Here is a 17211-nt window from a genome sequence, read left to right as displayed (position 1 = left end):
ATTTGGTCACTGGAACTCCAATTAAACCTGTCAGAGACAAGAAGCTTTAAAGGAGGAAGGCATATCCACTGTCAGTCTACAACTGAGACCGCTTCATGAGTGGGAGCACCGTTCAGTCCTCTTAAATGTGTGCAAGCTGCCAGAAACTTGAATATTTGACTAGAAATGCGCAGTAGTTAAGTAGTCACGCACCTGTGATTAGACTGAGAATAAGCTGGAATCCCAGCAAATACAAAAGCAGAGGTGACACACTGAGCTCAGCAGAAAGACAAAAAAAATAAAATAAATCAACTGACACAGTTTAATTTACAAATGAAATCTTTATGTAGTTTCTTCAAAAGAAATGAAACCCATCCATCCAATCACCATTACTAAATTGAATTTTGCTGGCCGTTGGCCACAGGCTGTTTGCTACAGGTTTTCTTTGCATGTCTATGTCAAACAAGTCTTCGATGAAACATGCTTGATTTATCCAAATACTTTTGCATTCAAACATTTTATTTTGGTAAAAATCATACAATTTGCACAGCTGAGTAATTCCCATGCAGTGCAGTTACCTATAAGCTAATACAGAAAGCAAAGTCTACACCTAAAGAGCTCAGAGGTTCTCCGCAGACCGTGGAGCAAGTCTCCGGGTTCTGCCTGCAGTCAGCATGCACAGAGCCTCCTGTTAATCCCCAGCAGCCCAAAGAGCTGCCGTGTAAAAGATCAGCGCTGCAGACCTGCTCCACGTTCCCAGAGAACCCCAGAGGTGTCATATATGCAAATACAACAATGAGAATAAACCACATGTTTGTTTCTTTAAGGATTGCCATGTGCCAGACATTCACTGGAGAAAAATAATCATCAGGTCAAATTAGAATAAAGAGTTATTAATGCACACAATTGGAGAATCTGAACACTTTTGCACTGATATGCTTAGGACATTTATTTGCTTTTTAGACAGCATTATACCAAACCTTGGCATGTTTGTTAAGATTCTGTTTCAAATTTCGTTGACCAATTAGTATTATCTAATAGAGATGACTGGCCCTGAGGAGGCCCTGAAACAGCTGTGGATATTATTTACTGAGTCCAATGTATCTTCGACATTAAAAAGCTCACACTACCCCGAAATATATAAATTTCACGCATACAGGTGACATTCAACATTCAAGTGCCAGTGTTTTTTTTTGAACTGTCTTTTGGTCAAGTTTCTGAAACTTTCAAAGAATCACTCTGAGGCTTACAAAAATAAATATTTGTCAAAAATGCTTAATAAATTACACAAAACTAGCAGCAAAAGTAGAATCTAGAAATCTGTGCAAATGGCTAAATTCCCCCGACTGCTAAATCCCCTGGTCCCAAATAAATCCTGGTTTTTAACATTGAGAACCCTTCCCCTTTGTAAACAAGCTGCGTTATTTTTCTCCTCCTCTGTCTCCTCACACAATATTTGGAAGCTTAAGGACACATATCCAAGACATCTATATAAAACTCTAGATGTGCAATAAAACAACTTTCGTAAAACTCGATGGGCACAACATACGAGGGCCTACACACCTAAATCAAGTAGCACCATTCAATCTCAAGTTCTCAACACTGTCAGTGCATCCACTTTTATTTTGATTTCTTAAATAAAAAAAAAGTTCAAGGCACAACAAACCCGATGAGAAAACTGGGAGCATTTTGAGGTGAAACGCCCCATGCGTGTCTTCCCCTCCTCTCCACGGCTCCTCCTCTTTAAGAGGAGAAGCACCTCTGGCTTCACGAAGCCACAGATTTTTTTTGTCTTTATCATTTTTATACAGTTCTGAGCAGATGAACTCCCAGAAGACCTGACAGTACTTAAATATTTCTTAAAGGAAGTAGACACCACCCCTCCCAACCCCCCCAGTCTTTGGCCACATCCACAGTTACAAAACGCAGCGATGGAAACCAAAGCCACTGACAATGGCGGTGCACTGAAAGCTGCGCCCATCGCCTACAACCCCCCCACCCTAAAGCCCTAACCCCAGTGGTCGGAGTGTTCCTCTAACCTGCATCTGTTCCTTGCTGTTTAATTGAAAAACCTCAGTGATTATTCAAATGCCTGTCTCCTTAAGATGAACCATGCCTCCAACGCAGCTTGAAAAGAGAAAACGTTTGTAATTAAGTTAAGCCTGCGACTCAGTTCACGTGTCCTTTCTCCTTGACCAAAAAACAAAACACTTGCAAGCGTAGAATACCGTGTGGGCCTCGTGATTGCAGGTCGATTCAGGTAAACACTAACACTGCGCTATGCCCCCCCGATGCTGTGGTCCTTTATGCAGCCATTTTGAACTTCACTTTCAAGATGGCAGGCATTTTTGTCTTGTTACACATTTGTAGAGAAACTATTCGAAAACAAAAAAACAAACAAGAAAACAAAGCAAAACCTGACTCAGTTTTTTAAACTTTTCACGCACCTGCATCAAAAAGGTCTCACGCAAAAAAGGAACAAAACACTGAAACACCGCCCACTTAATGTAGCTAGCACTTGGTAACATACTAGCTGCCGTAACACTGTCAAGTCAATTGAAAAGCATGGAGTAACAAGTTCCAGCATTTATTATTCTTGCATCAACCTCAGCAATTGTTGGCACTGAGCTTAATGACTTCTGTGTTTCTTAAGATTACGATAGGAATGGCTATTTCAAAGACTACCATTTCCGTAAAAAAGGAGCCTGTCCAGGATAGAGTGAGCAAAAAAAGAACACAAATGTAACTTTGTCTCTTACGATTAAAATACGGTCACCTCACAGAGTGGCCCAGTTTGTATTAGATATAGTAATGGCTCCATTAGCTGTTTGAGTATAGAAAAGGCTACATGATGTTCCTGTAATAAATTTGAAGTTCAAATGGAGTCATGACTCCTGAGAGCCACAACACCCCAGTGTTTGCCAAGGTTTGATCAAATCCAAGCTTATTTTACCCTTTAATATTTTTCACCAAACAAAGTCATAGTAAAACAAATTTCAGCTCTTGGCCAGGTTCATCTGGTGAAATGAAAACATAGATTTCCTGTTTAAATTCAAAAGGCACAGTACATTAACATACAAATGATCCTCAGGCTACTCGGTTGGGTTTCCCCCCCACAAAAAAAACCAAAAACAAAACAAAAATAGTTTTAAAGACGAAAGTCCGAGGTTGCTGTCGGACAATGCATGTCAGCATCCATGCTCACTCTGAGGTGTGCGAAATCTCTGCGGTCTCCGGCGTGCTGCACGTGCTGGTGACGCTCCGTTGCTTCGTGCTGCACTTCCTTTTCGAGAAGCGAATGGCAGAGAACCAGGGTTGGTAATGTACTGTGTGTCAGTGAAGCTACACAGGGAAGGTTTTTTTCTTTTTTTTAAATGGTCTGGCTTAAGTCAACATGTGGTTTCCATTGGGTTGGCATGGCAACCTATTCCTATGGTGACTAGTTTCCCCACCAATCCACGCTACCCGAGTGGCTGTAATTTCCTCCGTAGCTGTCGCTGCCGTAGAAGTTCCCACCAAATCCACCTGTGAAGGACACCAACTAAACATTAATTGACGGCAGAGTGAGGTTTTTGTTTACACGCATTTAGAAGAAATTGATCAAACATCAAGTTATTATTAACTAACTTCCCCCAAAATTCTGGATGGAGCGTTTTCAGTGGGAGAAAGGTTTCATCGCTGATCCTTCTTTATCGACTGAAGAAGTCACTTTGATCTCCAAAAGCTGATTCTGTTCATCTGGATGTAGCGTTTTGTGGGAGAAACGTTTTGTCACTCGTCCAAGTGACTTCTTCAGTTTCCAGACTGAAGACTTCTCTGGTGGTTTCGGAGCTAGAGACTGAAGACAGTCACTTGGACGAGTGACAAAACATTTCTCCCACAAAACACTACATCCAGATGAACAGAATCAACTTTTGGTGATTTACTTACCTGAAAACGCTACGCCCAGATGTCCAACTTTTTAGACATCTGCACGTGGATGCTGCAATTCCTTGATGCATGCTCAATAACCAAATCCCCACCAGGTGCCCACATTAAACAGTTCCAAATAACAAGGTTTGCATGTGTAAGTAATTCTCTTCTCTAGAAAACATTTGACCTCAAAACACTTTTTTTCATAAATAAGACTAAGCTACTTTGAAAATGATGAGCACAGTTACAGTCAAGAGGGAAGATAAACATGCCAGACACAGGCCATCTGCTCCACACTCATGTCTGGTTTCAAAAACACTGGATGTATCCAGTGTTAACCCCTCAGGCTCCAAAATCTAAAAATCCTAGGCGATTTTCAGAGCTGACATCTGACCTTGAGTTCAAATTCAAACTTGTTAGTAAATTAACCTATATTATGAATTTCACATCAGACATCACCTCATTCTCAAATCACATTCTCCCATAGTTTTCATAACAGTTAAAAAAAAAAAAAGCTGCAAAAAACCCCTGTGCGAATAGTTTGCTTACCTCCACCGAAGCCACGGTTTCCTCCATGGCCTCCAGCGCTGCGCCCTGAGCGGTTGTTACTGAAACTTCCAGAGCCAGGCGTCTGACGGTAATCTCGAGCTCCGAAACCACCAGAGAACCTGAACAAAACCAAAACAATTGGTTAAGTGTTACAGGTTAGGCATTACATAAAAAAAATAAATAAAAAAAACCTCCCACCCCCCAAAAAACCCCAACACCTTAACAAGTATAGTGCTCAGATAGCTCAATTAATTTACAGTACAAGTCAGGAAACACGTTACATTTTGCAGCACAGAACTAAGATGAATAAGACAGCATTTGTTGTTTCCATGTACCTCTTAGAGCGCCCACGATTGTTGCTCTTGTGCTGGTGCTCATAGGCCAGGCTCTCAAGCCAGGAGGGAACCTCCTGCTTGGCCTCAACCAGAATGTCCAGCAAATCTTTGGTTATGTTGCTGTTTTTGTCGTTAAAGAACGACGTGGCCAGACCTGCACACAAAGGTCAGAGTACACAGTCAAAAGACTGTACACCAACAAGGAGCAAATATTCTTTAAAAATCAGTTCATACCGAGGTTGCCCACACGTCCCGTACGGCCGATACGGTGAACGTATTCTTCAATGTCACTGGGCAAATCAAAGTTGATAACGTGCTTCACATTGCTGATGTCCAGACCTCTAGCAGCCACCTGCAAAGGACAATGGAAAAAAAAAAGTTTAACATTAAGCATCTGTAAAAATGCCACATGTTATATTTCACATTCTTATTGGCCATTAGTAGCAAAGTTTGTTGGTTCAGTGTGTGCCACAGTTCCCTCCCCAACCTTGAAGATTAAGAACTTGTCAGAATACTTACAGCTGTAGCCACCAGGATGGGGCAGCGTCCAGACCGGAACTGATGCAGAGCCTCCTCTCTGTCTCTCTGGGATCGATCTCCGTGGATGCTGGTGCATGCATAACCCTCGCGGTAAAGGAAGTCCTCCAGTGCATCGGCTCCTTTCTTTGTTTCCACAAACACCAGAGTCAGGGAGTCTTTACCTGAGCAGCAAGAAATTAAGAAGACAAAAAAAAGAGGAGCAGGACAAAAAGCATAAGAGAAAAATAATTATTACTTTATGCAAAGCTACATGTGAATTTGAAAATTAAAAAAAGAAAAAAAAAGAAAAGAAAAAAAAGAAAAAAAAAAAGCAAAACTTCAAAACACTATCAGAAACAGCTGGCAGTTGCAAGACCATGACTCACAAAAAAAGAAAACAATCAAATACCAAAATGACAACTTAGAAATGGAGACAAGTGGTGCATTAAAAAAAAAAAAAGCTTTAAATTTACTGACAACCATTAATTGATAACAATGGCTTTGGTTTCTCTGAATAATTATTTCAATGACTTTAAAAAAAAATTACTACATCTGGAGTAATTTGTTTATATATTGGGCATTAATTGCCATCAGAATAAAAGCTCAAGATAATCAACATGACAGAGGTATTGGGGTAAGACAGGCCATTCCACGTTTTGCATTATTCACAGCTAACCCTGCAATAGTTTCGCCAACAACAAACAACATTCCTCAAAACTTGCAAGTACCTTCAAATAAAACAGATCAGCCAAATCCAACTGAATGGTTAACGTGGTACCATGTTCACCATTTTTTAAAACAACTAAACCACATTTTTGGTGGTAGCATTAAGTCACCATGGAGGTGGCATGTTGCTTTGGTGCCTAGACATATAATCGAGTGATGGCTCATTCACCATTAAACCCTAACCTGGTCCTATTCACTGTCATCTATTATAGCCATTTAGGAGCTCTAACCAAGATTAACAGACACACTGTTCACTGACTTCACAGATCAGCGCCATTAAATTTGTCACAGCCTTCCGACTTTCAGAAAGAGCCAGCTGATCCTAGTTCCAAAACTAAACACACACTAAAACACTACACTGTCTAACATTTCACAGGGGAGTTTTAAATCAGTCTATGCACTGCTTGGCAAGTGTTACCACTTATTGGAAATGAAATTTGAAAGACAAAAACAAAACTAAACTGAGGCATGTCAGCTGCAGCAGAGCAGAGGGAACGGGATGAACTGTGGGATGTGATGTTTCTTGCGTGTCAAAGTAAAGTTATGGTATGTTAACACTTACCCGTTTTCTCTGGGGCTTCTGTCACATTTTCCTGAACCTCACTGGGAATAACTAAGATAAAACCAAACCGGCCAGTAAACGCAAGGCTACAACAGCTTTAGATCATTGTGAGAAGCTAACCCCTTAAAAACACATTCAAGTGGTTTTAGTGCCTGCTCACCAAATTGCATCAGATCATTTTTACATTTCACTTTTTGATATAATGACAGATTGTTAGAAATGTAGCAAAGTCAATATTAGCTCGGTATGGGGCAGACAAACAGGATGAAGGGTTAGAGCCCAAAGCCCTTTATGGGAGGGGGAAAAAATAAAAATAAAAGTGCATGTGCAATCTCACCAGTGGCATTGAGCAAATCAAGGAGGAAGGACCTCTTGTCTGTCTCCTCTACCCAGACCACCTTTTGGGTGATGTTTTCTGAAGTGGAACCAACACGCCCCACGGCAAGGAAAATGTAGTCCTCCAGGAAGTCACGAGCCAGGATCTACAATAAGCAAGTTCAAATATGAGTATGCAAATATTTATATTGCACACATATGAAATATGGTTTTGTATACCTGCCAGCAGGCCGACGTACCTGGATCTCTTTGGGAAAGGTAGCACTGAACATCATAGTCCGGCGGATGCCTTTTGGTGGCATTGTGTCTTGTTCCACAATACGTCTGATCTGTGGCTCAAAACCCATGTCCAACATGCGATCAGCCTCATCCACAACCAGGTAGCTGCGAGTACATTTAATAATTAGCAATTATAAATAAGGGAGTCAGACATTTCCATTAAAGCAACATTTCTTCCCATGAAACCCAAAATTGTTCTGTGTAATACTCACTGGCAGTAATCCAGCCCGATCTTGCCCCGCTCCATCATGTCGACCAGACGTCCAGGTGTGGCCACCAGCAGGTGACAGCCTCTCTCCAAGTCCCTGATCTGCTGGCCAATATCAGCACCACCGTACACAACGCAGGGACGCACCCTTGAGCGGTAGGCAAACTAAAGGAGGAAGGAAACAATTCAGCTTGGCGAGTCAATATTTTGGCAGACCAAGATTATGCCAGACGTTTCTAGCTCACCTTCCTCGCCTCATCATAGATCTGCAATGCGAGTTCTCTGGTGGGAGCCAGGACAAGGGAGATTGGGTACTGCTTACGGCGTCCATACCTTCCATTCTCCTGAGAAGACAAAACATGTTTATGAGAAAAAGCCAGATGTTTGTTTCGTTCAGTTATTGTGCCGTTTCTGTCCACAGCACCTGTCCACTGTTCTTGGCAGCCTGCAGAGCGTCTCCTGGCCCTTCCGTGTAGATCTGACTCAACACTGGCAGTAAGAAAGCAGCAGTCTTACCAGAGCCTGAAACACAGCAAGGGTCATACAGTGTTATTTTGGCGTACTAACATCAAACTACGGACCCAAAAAACAAGCCCTCTCTAGGGTTATTTAAATATTACAACAGAAACAAAGTTCATGGTTACCAGTTTTCGCTGGTAGTCAAGTGAACGCAGAATATGTAGAGATACTAACCAGTCTGGGCACAGGCCATCAGGTCTCTCTTGGACTTGATGATTGGGATAGCATACTTCTGGACAGGGGTGGGGCGAGTGTAGCGACTAAGGTTAATGTTCCCCATGATAATCTCGCCCATTTCCACATCATGGAACTACAAAAGAATAAAGTATGCCATATATAAACATATAAACAAGCCATTTTTATTTTTTAAAACAAAACCATGAAACTAAATCACTTACGCTTTCAATGTGGGGTGGGCAACTGCTTCCAGTAGCTTCCACTGGAATATCATCATATTTCTCAAAGTTTATGCCGGTGTTGCTTGCAGAGAAAAGCTCGCTAGAAGACAATACAGAAAAGTTTAGGTTTTGGATAACCACGGCTGTTAGTTTGCTATAGGTGAACGGAATCTGTCTTACTGTTCCAGACGCTCATTGGGAGCAGTGGGCTTGGACCAGTCATCATCTCTGGACTCTTCTGCCCAGCGGCTATTTCCTCCACCAGCAAAACCTCCACGCTCGTATCTGTGCACACAAAGGTTATTTAAATGAACTAAATTGTCATGAGACTTTGAAATTAGATAAAAACAAGCTATAACCGACAGTTCTTTTTCCAAACTCTCAGCACTATTTTTCCATACTCTCTGCAATAATAGCCATGCTGGGATTGTATGGTACAATCAAAAACATTTCTGCTAATCTCTCTGCTGTTCTAACAGTAAACCAATTAGTGAGGTCAACGCTTCACTAATTGGTTTAAACAATCAGTGAAGCCAGACTGGTTGGGTTAATTACCAGATGGAGAAACAATTTCACATAAAAATGAACAAATGCAAATACTATCAGGCAATACAAGACTTTGCTCTCGGGACATGTTAAAATACCAAAATTATAAACAGTACATTACTGAACGCAATGACACCCACCTTCCTCTTGAGCCTGCCCCGCGGTCGTTGAAGAAGGCAGACTTGGACCTATCAGAACGTCCCCCAAAGCTGTTGTAGGCCGCATCCCTGGGAGGTCCTCCCCAGCCAGCTTCTTTGTTTTCGTAATTGCCAAACCCTGTAATAAAAATATATTGGTCAGTGGCAATATTTGTACCTTTTTTGGAGCGGGCAAAAGAGCGGTTACAACCGACACCCTTCTTACCAACAGCAAAACACACTTGTGTTTCCCCTAAAGCAAAAATACCATTAAATGTTAAAAATCTAGTTACTCTAACAAAGTGCAAAGTTAATATTGCAAATAACAACTTCCAGTTTATACAGAGTAAATATACTGTATTAAAAATAAGGGGTGGGGGAGGGTAGACTTTACAATGGAAAAACTACACTACGACTAGGGCTACAGCTGGACATTTTTAAGGACAACAGGTTTTTCCCACCTGCATTTTGCAATGGCTGATTAAACGAACCTCCACCCCTGTTACCACGGTAGGCACCACGCCCACCTCTATCATTGCGAGGGGGTCCACGCCCTCCAAAGCCCCCGTTTGTGCGGTTGTCGTGGTAACCATTCACAAAGCCATTGGTGCGTCCGGAATCCCATCCAGGTGAATCTTTATTGGGCGGAAAAAGAAAAATTGAAAAAAATAAATAAAAATATATTAAATAAGAGTTGTTAGGAAAAGCAGAAAGCGGCATGTTACTTATTTGTGTCAGTAAGCCAGTACACACGTCTGCGCTCAGTGCTGTCTATCCATGAGCCTCTCATTACTAGTTGACCTATTTTTAATCTGAATTACTGGCAGTGGATATAAGCAACTCAATTACACTAAAACCTGGGACTCAAGTCTCAAGTAAAGCATCACCACCATTAGTGTCACATATTCATATTATCTAAGTTGCATAACCATGTACTTGATCTGTACAAAGGAATAGCTGTGGACAAGTCAATGGTGTTTACATTAAATAAAAAAAAAGTTTAAAAGAAGTAGTGACTACTGAGGTGTTGCCTTATTTTATTTGGTTACACACAAGTTGTTCTACAAAGACCAGCTGAACCTCGTTTCTTCCTATATGGGACATTTACCACAACGATCTGCCCAGCTTTGGACACTGGCTGTGTCATCATTCCCATCGGTGGCCACACTGTTACCAGTGCGGGCTGAGGATGAGGCTGGTGGAGGGGGACAATGGTAGTTAGTGCTGCCATACTGAAAAGCTCAATCTATGCCACAGCAGTATCAAGGGGCAGACCAACCACACAGACCTATTCTTCAAGTAGTTTGGCTTTAGGGGAGGGAAAACAAACAAACAAACAAAAACGTTCAGCCTAAAGGTCTAATTAAACCTGCCCTGGGGCTTTTCATTTCCACCACTGCGGCAGATTTAAACACGTACAAACAACCCCAAAGATTCACAAGCACTGGCCAATCTGTCTGTGGGTAGTGAACCAGTAAATTCTGTCTTGATACAGATCTGAGTCACTAAAGAGAAAAAAATATTTTGTCAACAGAACAAAAAATATAATTTTTTTTTTACAAGCTGAATATTTGCCATTTTAAGGTACATTTCAGACAGACAACCAACTCTGCAAACTTTAATCTTGCATATTTAGAAAAACATGTTCCGACTTGACTTTAACAAACATACATAAGCCAATTTTAAATTGAGTATGACACATTGCACGTAATACTTGTATTATGAAGCAAGACTTATCTTGATTTTATCTGGGTTTTGAGTAGTACTTTGGCACTTCACTTCTTACAAGGGTACATCACCATGGTAACCCCGCCTGTTCTGAACTAAACAATCCTTTTGTCCATTTAAAGCACCGAAAATCTTTGTACTGATAAATAGATTACTCAATTTTTTGACCCAAGACCCCCCAACCCCACCACAAACACACACAAAATTATTTCAAACATTAATATATGATCTTTGTATTTGCTGACATATCAACTTTGCAAGCAGACTCAGCCTACGTTTGAATTCTGTACCAAAAGGCACCTCTAGGCTGCAGCTGAAAGAACAAAAACATATCAAATATTACCCTTGTAATTTCCTTTCACATCTGATCTTCTGCTGCATACAGACCTGCAAATGTTGACCAGATGCTTCCATTGCCACAAGTTCAACTTGTCATGTGTAAACTTGTGCATAGCTAAAATAATGAGCACGGAGTTGATTTACTGAATTGTTAACCATCTAACCACTACTTAGCCCGTTTGCTGATGTTAGAGATATTGAAGCCAAATAACAGATATTCCAGGTATGTTGTAGCTTTGTATTGCAGGGTCCAGGATTTGAGAGATTTTAGTGACTCAGAGTGGCATCAGACCCAAAAATACATGTGGTAAAGCACAGAGTGCAGCAATGTTAGAACCTGATGTTCCGAGACAGAGTCCAGTGGACTTCAAACCAATAACTTACATAAACCAAAGAGAAAATTCACAAATTCATCCATAAATACTTACGCAAACAATGCAAGCTACAACTAGAGTTGAATTTTAAATAGTTTGAATAACAAGTCAAAATCCCCAGCCAATGTTTCCCATAAAACTGAACACAGCACTTTAAGAAAAAGGGAATCCACAAAACATAACTAAGGATTACAAAAAGTTAAACATCCATGACTGAATACTTGGCAGTCATTAAATCATACAATACACACAAAGGTATAAGGTTTTACCATACAAGTTCGAGTTATAATTCATCTGGTGATTCTGGACAACTTACAGAAAACAGCACTGTGTCCTTCTGCCCCATTTTGATCATGCCACAAAAAAAAAAAAAAAAACAACAACAACAAAAAAACAACAAAAAAACATTCAACAGCAAATGTATGGCATGTTCTGGAGATGCTTGTAGACCACATGCTCACAGATTTCTTTTTGTTTATAGAACACAGATTTACACTGAATGGAAGTTTGGCTGCCATGCTGTCCAGGCTATGAAGAATTAATTCTGCTCCATTACCAACTGGAGAGATTAAACAGACTCTAAAAAGCCAAACAATGATGCCCTCAGTCAACTATTTTCATTTAAATGCAAAACAAAAAAAGGCCACGAAGGACAACTGTTAATCAGTCTACTTACAAAACATGAGTTTAAGACAAACACACACACAGATCATGATTCAATCATGTGTCAAGGAGGTGTTTGTATGCAGATTTCTGTTCTAACGGTCAACTGCAGATTGCACTGGACACTGACTTTACACCACGTAAAATAACCAAGGAAATCACCTGAGGTTATCAGCTGGAACACAATTGTGCGTGCAACCAGGTTATCAGTGCTGTATTCAATGGCCAATCCTTTTAAAAACATAAAATGTAAGCAGATAAAAAGCTGTGAAGTCAAAAAAGAACCCAGAACTGCAACTGAGAGGCTCCAGCTAATAAATATTGTGAATCCCAATAATAATTCAGTGTTCAAATAACTTGACCACAAAAGTCCTACTTTGACTTAATGACTGAGGCTAACATGGTGTAACGTATGCATGACTGGACAACACAAAAGTTGATATCGTCTTGTTATTAGTAAAACAGCCACACTAGTGATGCAATGCACTTAAAAAAATAAAATAAAAATGCATCATTAGCAACTCTGTTTGCAAGCTTTGAAAAATGCAGTGTTAGGCCCAGATTTGTGCTGCTTTTTTCCTCCAAGTGACCACAACAAAGCAAGGGCACACTGACTAAGCTACATACACTAAGAAACTCTGCATGGCATGCAGGTAGAGGTCAAAGTATACCACATTGGTTTCGCCAATCCCCACTGTAGGCATGGTAAAAGGCAAGCTCTTGAGAGGCCAGTCTTGGGTAACCTGAGCAAAGGTAGGGGAAGCAGGCTATAAAAAGACTCATGAGTACTGGCTCATGCAGTATGAGTGTTGGGCTTGACTTCACGCTTATAGTTACCAGTCTGACAGTCATCCCATCCTGAAGTATAGTTATTTCTGTGTCTTTGCTGACACACTGCCTGCCATGGTTGGGGGCACGGCTTAGAAGAAACTTGGGGCACACAGCAGGTAAAATATTGGCTTTATTATACAGTGGGAATATAGTTCTAATAAATCGAATATATTTTAACTAACTACAGTGAAGAAAAGCAACGAACCAACAGGGTGATGCTTAGATTCCTCTCCCCCCCCCCCCCCCCTCAAAACTCCAACCAATTTCAACTGCAAGCATTCCAGCATAGAGAAGCACATCAATTAAACATGAACTCATTATACTTTTACAGTGGAGTTAGGGCTGTGCGATATGACCAAAATCTCATATCCTGATATAAAAATTCCATCGTCCCGATAACGATATAAATCACAAAAATGTAACATTTTCTGTAAATTCTGTGAATCTCGACTTGCGGGAAGTGTTTCCAGCTGCGCATCATGTAGCTGGAGTCGAGTGTTTTAACCGATGTATGAAGCTATACATTTTTAGACATAAGTTGTAACGGCCGCCGTTTTCTTTGTGAGTATTTATTACACGGCGTGCTGCGGAGAAAAGCCTGTTCTAACGTTTGAGGCTAAGGTTTGTCTATTAGCACCTGGCGGCTCTTTTTTACTTCTCATCCGTAAATAATCTGCTCTTTCACGTGAATTCAGTTTATTTTTGAAAATTCTCAACAGGATCTTGAGCTTTATTGTGAAAGGTTTATGTGGAACATAAACAAGCGACACGCGATGGTTTTACCGTCGTTGTTGCTAACCACAACGCATAAAAACAGGTGCTTGTCAGTCCGTAGTGTGGTTATATTAAACATAAGAGAAAGAGAGAACTTTAAGAAATTAATACAGTCACTACAGTGACCATCAAAACGATGAAAAAATATTGCCGTAAACAGTTTATTTTGCGACACCACGAAACAAACGATAGCGTAAAATGAAACTATAGACGTTTTTATATCGTCATCCGATATATATATATATATATCGTCATATCGAACAGCCCTAAGTATAGTGTATGGATCTAACCTGACCCTCCCTTCACACTGGCTTTGCTGGTGTGTACAAAAAATGGCTATTTCATGCATCTTTAAAAAAAATGCAAGTTGCCCTCAGCAAAAGCAGACAGAAGGGACTTACAGAAATTTACTGGTGCCACTGAATAACCGCACTGTCTACCAGCGGAATAACCATTTCCTGCTGTGGAATAAGAAAACAGTACAACGAGAAAAAACGTCAAGTGTGCAATGACACAGGAGTATGATTCCAAATGTTGCCCTTTTTTTAAGTTTTAATGTCAGTTTTTGACTTACTATGCCAGGCATGACGTATGTGGATTTAAGGCCTTTAGCAGAGCAAATATGTACAGAAGGAAATTATAATAATATATATAAAAAATAAAATAAATAAAAAAAACTCCTCAGCCACCTCACTCTGGCTACAAAACCAAAATATTACCTCAGTTTTAAAGAAAAATAAATCAATAAAACACCCCCCCCCCCCCACACACACACACACAAACCCACCCTCCCTCCACATTCCCCTTTATCAGAGCAGCCAATAGCTAGCACTCCTCTTTGTTCACATGCGATACACTGTACCAACCAAAGAATACGAGTCAGAAAAATTGCGCATGAAATTACTCGAACCAAATCAAAACTTTTGAAAATTGCCATATTCTCCTACTTATGAGCAGTCTAGGGTGAAAATACAAAGCCAGAGCTGTAATACAATACCACTTGCCCTACTTTTGCAGTGCCAAAATAAGTTCTCATGCAAAGATGCAGAAAGCCCAATTGACATTACGTTGTCCTCAATCTCTGCCTAGGACAAATGTTCCCTCATTTTGTATGCTCTAAAATGCTGCAAACACTGCACAACTACCAATTTTTTGGTACGAATGTTTTAGTCGAGATTATAAGATGCATCTTCTTAGAGCCTCATTTCCCCCCCTCAATTGTGCTTGCTTTTACCATGCTCTGATGGGCATTTATCATCAACAAAAAAGACAAACTGGTGTTGATGGGCTAACAGCAGATCGGCAGGTAAGTGTTAAACTTACCATTTTTGGGAGCATCTTTGTTCCTCAAGTGAGGTGGAATGTAACGTCCTGGATAGAGGAGAAAAAAAAAGTTTACCAAAATGTATGAAATCTGGCAATATTAGTGATTATGGGTACAACTGTAGATTTAAATAATGCTTAGGGCTTAACCCACCAAGCAGGTTTTAAAAAGTTTTATTATGAACAAGGTTTTTTTCCCCCCCTTTGTCTCGAGTGCCAAAGAACTCCATGAAAGTTGTACCACACTGTAAACAACGTTACACAAGGCTTACGCTGATAAAGCAGCGTTATCGATTTACATTTACCACTGACAAGTAAAATCTGCTTTATTACTTACTGCCAGTTCCTCCACCTTGTCCGTCAGCCGAGTTCAAGTCTAGGGCAGCAAGCTATAAATTACAAAGAAAAAATAAACATAAAGAAAGGTAAAAAACGAACTAGAACACACAACTGCTATATTTGAAAACCATTACTTGACCGGAAACACTGGTTAGCCGCTTTTTTGAAGCGGGACAGCTTCAAGTGGATTTCTAAATAACCGAGGTTAGAATTTACAATCATTGAAGTTAGGCCTAACAGTAAAAATAAAACTATATATACCGGAAATAAAAATATGCCCTCTTAATTTCGCTCAATTTCGACTCCTAAATATATATTCCAAGCGACTTAAAAAATTTAGAGGATTACATTTCAGAAATAACTGTCGCTGAAAAACTGTGCCAACATTTTTTCCTGCGCCACGTTTCAGGTTCAGAAGGCCTCACTCTAGCCGGGCTAACGCGGTTGGATACCGGCCGGGTGGTAAATGTTAGCCAACCCTGTATATTTCCATTGGTTACAGTACGTTTTCACCAGAGTCTGTTCACTTGCTGTACTTAACATGGCTTGGGGCGACAACTTGTCGTATTTTAAGGTAAAAACTTGGAAGTGTCCGAGCTTGTTAGTGCCAATTAGCCATCACAACGCATCGGCAAGCGTCGCCATCACAAACGTCGTCACCTCCATTTTAGCAGCCGCAGCGTTAGCCTAGCATCAGGCTAGGAAGTGGGCTAACGAAGCGCTCAATTTCTCCTCGAAACTACAAGTGCGTAATGGAAAATTCCAAAATTTCTAGGAGAACAACAGAAGAACAAAATAGTTTCTTACCTGCTGATCTAGACCGTGTGGATTATCAACGACCACATGACTCATAACTAAAGAGAGTAGTGGGGGATTATTTCTGAAGAGAAAGGATTTTCTTTGTTAGCACAGCCGGCTATTCCCGTAACGTTAAAGCTTTTTTTCTGTACAAATTACGAACTTGAATCGACAGTTATCTATAAAGTTCCCTTGAAGATTATATTTACTTTAAATAAATAAAAAGACGTTATTTATTATAAATATAAATGCTGATCAAGTTTCCGATTGAAATGATCGTTGCGGAGCTGTTCAGCAAAAAACCCCTCCCGGTAGGCTTGACCGTGGTGGAATGAGACACCGAAGGTTGAGGTAGCGCGAGATATCGCTTTTGGCACCTCAGGTCGGCGGGCTACAAAGCAAATATCGCGATGTTTCCTTTAATCTCTGATTGGTTTAGCCAGGGAAACATGAAACTCAATCCCTAGTGTGTGTACTGCCACCGAGCAAATCGACTGCATTTTGCCTTGAAAAAAATTAAGAAAGAAAGAAAAATATGACTGAAACCTAAACAACTGTAAGACAGATGTTATATCCCGCTATCAGAATCATCTGTATTTAGCCAAGTTTGTGCACACAAACAAGGAATGTCACTCCACTTCACATTGTTCTCTTCATGCAAAAAATAATTGTTAAGGAAAAAGTGTAAATCTGGGTAGTGCAATGTGCATATGACTTAAATGATACAACAGTGGGTTATTTTACAGTGTTCAACAGAGTTGAAGACAAGAACTAACAGACTTAAAAACTCCTTTGTCCCACACGCCATCAGACTGTTTAACTCCTCTCTGGAGGGGAGAGGGAGGGGAAACAGGAAACAGGAGGACAAAGGACCCAGCCAACATGTATATATGGGCCCCACCTGGTTTTTGCTCGGGCTGGATGGGTACCATGTGGGCATGGGCTCAAACTGGGCTTTTTGTATGGGGCCTACTTGGGTTCTTCACATTAAACCCATATGGGCCATCCCAAGTGAGCACTTTTAGTAGGTCCTAGCT

At 40.6% G+C, this 17211-nt stretch overlaps 1 protein-coding gene across 8 annotated transcripts; it reads right to left on the bottom strand.

Annotated features, from left to right (window-relative positions):
- Positions 1–300: 300 nt before the first annotated feature.
- Positions 301–16514, bottom strand: ddx3xa (DEAD-box helicase 3 X-linked a). Of its 8 annotated transcripts, none has more exons than XM_085384924.1 (20): positions 16184–16514; positions 15375–15426; positions 15038–15085; positions 14116–14175; positions 9467–9640; positions 9009–9144; positions 8503–8607; positions 8323–8422; positions 8099–8234; positions 7830–7927; positions 7651–7749; positions 7410–7570; positions 7158–7302; positions 6920–7064; positions 6583–6633; positions 5295–5476; positions 5010–5127; positions 4776–4929; positions 4441–4559; positions 301–3504 (listed from the first exon to the last, which is right to left on the bottom strand). In XM_085384924.1, the coding sequence occupies exons 1-20, from the start codon at positions 16226–16228 to the stop codon at positions 3419–3421; spliced, it is 2214 nt and encodes a 737-aa protein (XP_085241050.1). In that variant the 5' UTR covers positions 16229–16514; the 3' UTR covers positions 301–3418. The 8 variants fall into 8 exon arrangements, with proteins under 8 accessions (XP_085241050.1, XP_085241051.1, XP_085241054.1 ...); XM_085384925.1 differs by having other exon boundaries at positions 9497–9640; XM_085384928.1 differs by having other exon boundaries at positions 9533–9640.
- Between the last annotated feature and the right edge of the window lie 697 nt (positions 16515–17211).

The sequence above is a fragment of the Rhamphochromis longiceps genome, linkage group LG16 (genome assembly GCF_057381845.1).
Source record: "Rhamphochromis longiceps isolate RC_006_pf linkage group LG16, R_longiceps_female_GT1.1, whole genome shotgun sequence".
NCBI classification, from domain to species: Eukaryota; Metazoa; Chordata; class Actinopteri; order Cichliformes; family Cichlidae; genus Rhamphochromis; species Rhamphochromis longiceps.
This window is presented reverse-complemented; position numbering and strand designations above follow the sequence as displayed.

Coding starts and splice junctions, on each gene's coding strand:
- ddx3xa (XM_085384924.1), bottom strand. CDS start 16,228: ATGAGTCATGTGGTCGTTGATAATCCACACGGTCTAGATCAGCAG. Junction 7,928..8,098: donor GATGGCCTGTGCCCAGACTG/GTTAGTATCTCT, acceptor GCTGTGTTTCAG/GCTCTGGTAAGACTGCTGCT. Junction 5,477..6,582: donor AGAAGCCCCAGAGAAAACGG/GTAAGTGTTAAC, acceptor CTTGCTGCTCAG/GTAAAGACTCCCTGACTCTG.